Source organism: Musca autumnalis, unplaced genomic scaffold (genome assembly GCF_047663935.1).
Source record: "Musca autumnalis isolate F117 unplaced genomic scaffold, ASM4766393v1 scaffold_1, whole genome shotgun sequence".
Lineage (NCBI taxonomy): Eukaryota > Metazoa > Arthropoda > Insecta > Diptera > Muscidae > Musca > Musca autumnalis.
The window spans coordinates 264,350,754-264,352,724 of record NW_027411644.1 but is presented as its reverse complement, the minus strand read 5'-3'; the positions used below and the strand labels follow the sequence as shown (position 1 = coordinate 264,352,724).

General features: G+C 30.6%; 1 protein-coding gene across 1 annotated transcript; it reads left to right on the top strand.

The window, feature by feature from the left end:
- Positions 1 to 1,201: 1,201 nt before the first annotated feature.
- On the top strand, positions 1,202 to 1,536 carry LOC141391241 (uncharacterized). The gene is made up of 2 exons (XM_073964153.1): positions 1,202 to 1,342; positions 1,405 to 1,536. Exons 1-2 carry the CDS (start codon positions 1,238 to 1,240, stop codon positions 1,507 to 1,509), a joined length of 210 nt encoding a protein of 69 aa, XP_073820254.1. The 5' UTR covers positions 1,202 to 1,237; the 3' UTR covers positions 1,510 to 1,536.
- Positions 1,537 to 1,971: the final 435 nt, after the last annotated feature.

Genomic DNA, 1,971 nt, shown 5'->3' with positions numbered 1-1,971 from the left:
CATCAGCGAAAATTCCATTAAAGCCCACTGTGCATTTTTTTCTATTTTTTATGATAAATATATAATATATAATGATAAATAAGTACTCTTAGCTTCAAAAATACAGGAAATACAAATTTTGGACAAAGGTATAAAGGAAAATTTGTACTGACAAATTTTAAAAAATTCAGAAAAAATAGTAATCGTCCGAGTCCTATTACCACATAGGACTTAAAATTTTTGTAATTGAATGTAGTTTAATACAAAAAAATTTAAAGAAAATCGAAGGGGTCGAACAACTTTAAAAATTGATTTTAAATATTAAATCGCGAAAATAGCATCAAAGCCCACTGTGCAAATTTTTTTTCTATTTTTTATTTAACAGCTGATAAAACAACGAAACATACAAAAAAAGATTTTTTTCAAATTGGACCAATATTAAAGAAGTTATGAGTATTTCTTTGCAGGTAGTTTTTACAGAATTTGACTTTTTCAAGGCGCGATATCCCTGGAACCGTTAGTCCAAAAAAATCTGAAAATATACTAAAATGTTTTGCTAATGAGCAGCATCACCGCAGAGAAAAATAAAGGAAATCAAAAACCTCATCTTGAAAAAGTGTCCGATTTCACTCAGAAATCCCCATATATATCTAAAAAGGTATAGCTAAAGCATTCGTTTGGAGATTTCAGACTTACTTTCACTATGAGTTTCTGAACATCAAAATATAACTAACTTTCCTATGAAGTTTAGAATTGATATTACAATATCCCTTGTGTAACTTATTAATTTTTACTCCTCTGATTTACAACTATGTACATTTCAATGGTAGAAACAAATAATTAATTGTTTACAAATGCTCAGTTAAAATACTATGTAATCTATCTTCGTACTTTGTAATCAATTAAACTACAATAAAGGTGAACTTTACATTGTTAGAAGGGTTAATTCTTGACATTCACCACTCGAGCTGAAATACCTTTACACCATTATGAACATTATTACTAAATTCGAAAATGATAACATTATCAACAAAGAAAATGCAGTCAACAAAAAAATTAGAAGATATAAAAGTCATTGACCTAAGTCATTACTAATAGTTTTTGTTAAATTTCTAATCCTATTTGGACAAATTGTCTTGATAAACAAATAACACTATTTTTATATACGTAAATTGCATATTTCCATTTTGCTATAAAAACAAATTGAAAAATTGTTGAATGCAATATTCAGTTTTGAGAATTCATCAAGTGGAGAACAATGAATTTCAATAAATATTTTGCTTTCCTGGCATTACTTGTCCTTTGTCTGTTGGGTCAACAAGCCACCGAAGCTCATTTCTTGGGCAAATTTGGTCACAGATTGGTGAGTTATTTTAGTGCTGGGGCCAAGTAGTTTATAACTAGTTATGGAATATTCTTTTATAGGACAAAGCGGCCAAACACGTTGAAAAAGTAGCACATCACATTGATAACGCCAAAAAGGTTATTGAAGTTGGAGGTATTGTTGCTGGTGCCATTGCTGATTCTTGAATATATGGATTCAATTTAAATACAATATAAAAACGATTTCCCTCTTAAAAGGGGAGACTTCAATAAAAACCCAGCAAAATGTTTGCCTCCAAAGATGCAGTTAAATTATATGTACAAGTAATCTGGAAGTGCATCCAATTATGCAGTTTCACTCATGATTTTTACAAGAGCGTGACTACTGAAAGATGCACTCCAAAGCACTGCATTTTAACTAACCCTTTGGCACTGCATTTTAACTGACCCTTGGCACTGCATTTTAACTGCAAATGGATGTGATTCTTTGGATTGCATCCAAAAGCGTTTAAAATGTGAGGAATGGAGTGCCTTTTTCATGACTCCGTTTGAACTGCATCAAAACATGCCGTGATGGAAGTAGTCTACATTGCACTGCTTCCAATTTATTTTGCTGGGAATAAATAGTGCAAAAATAAAAAATGGTATTTGTAATTTATTGTCGACATT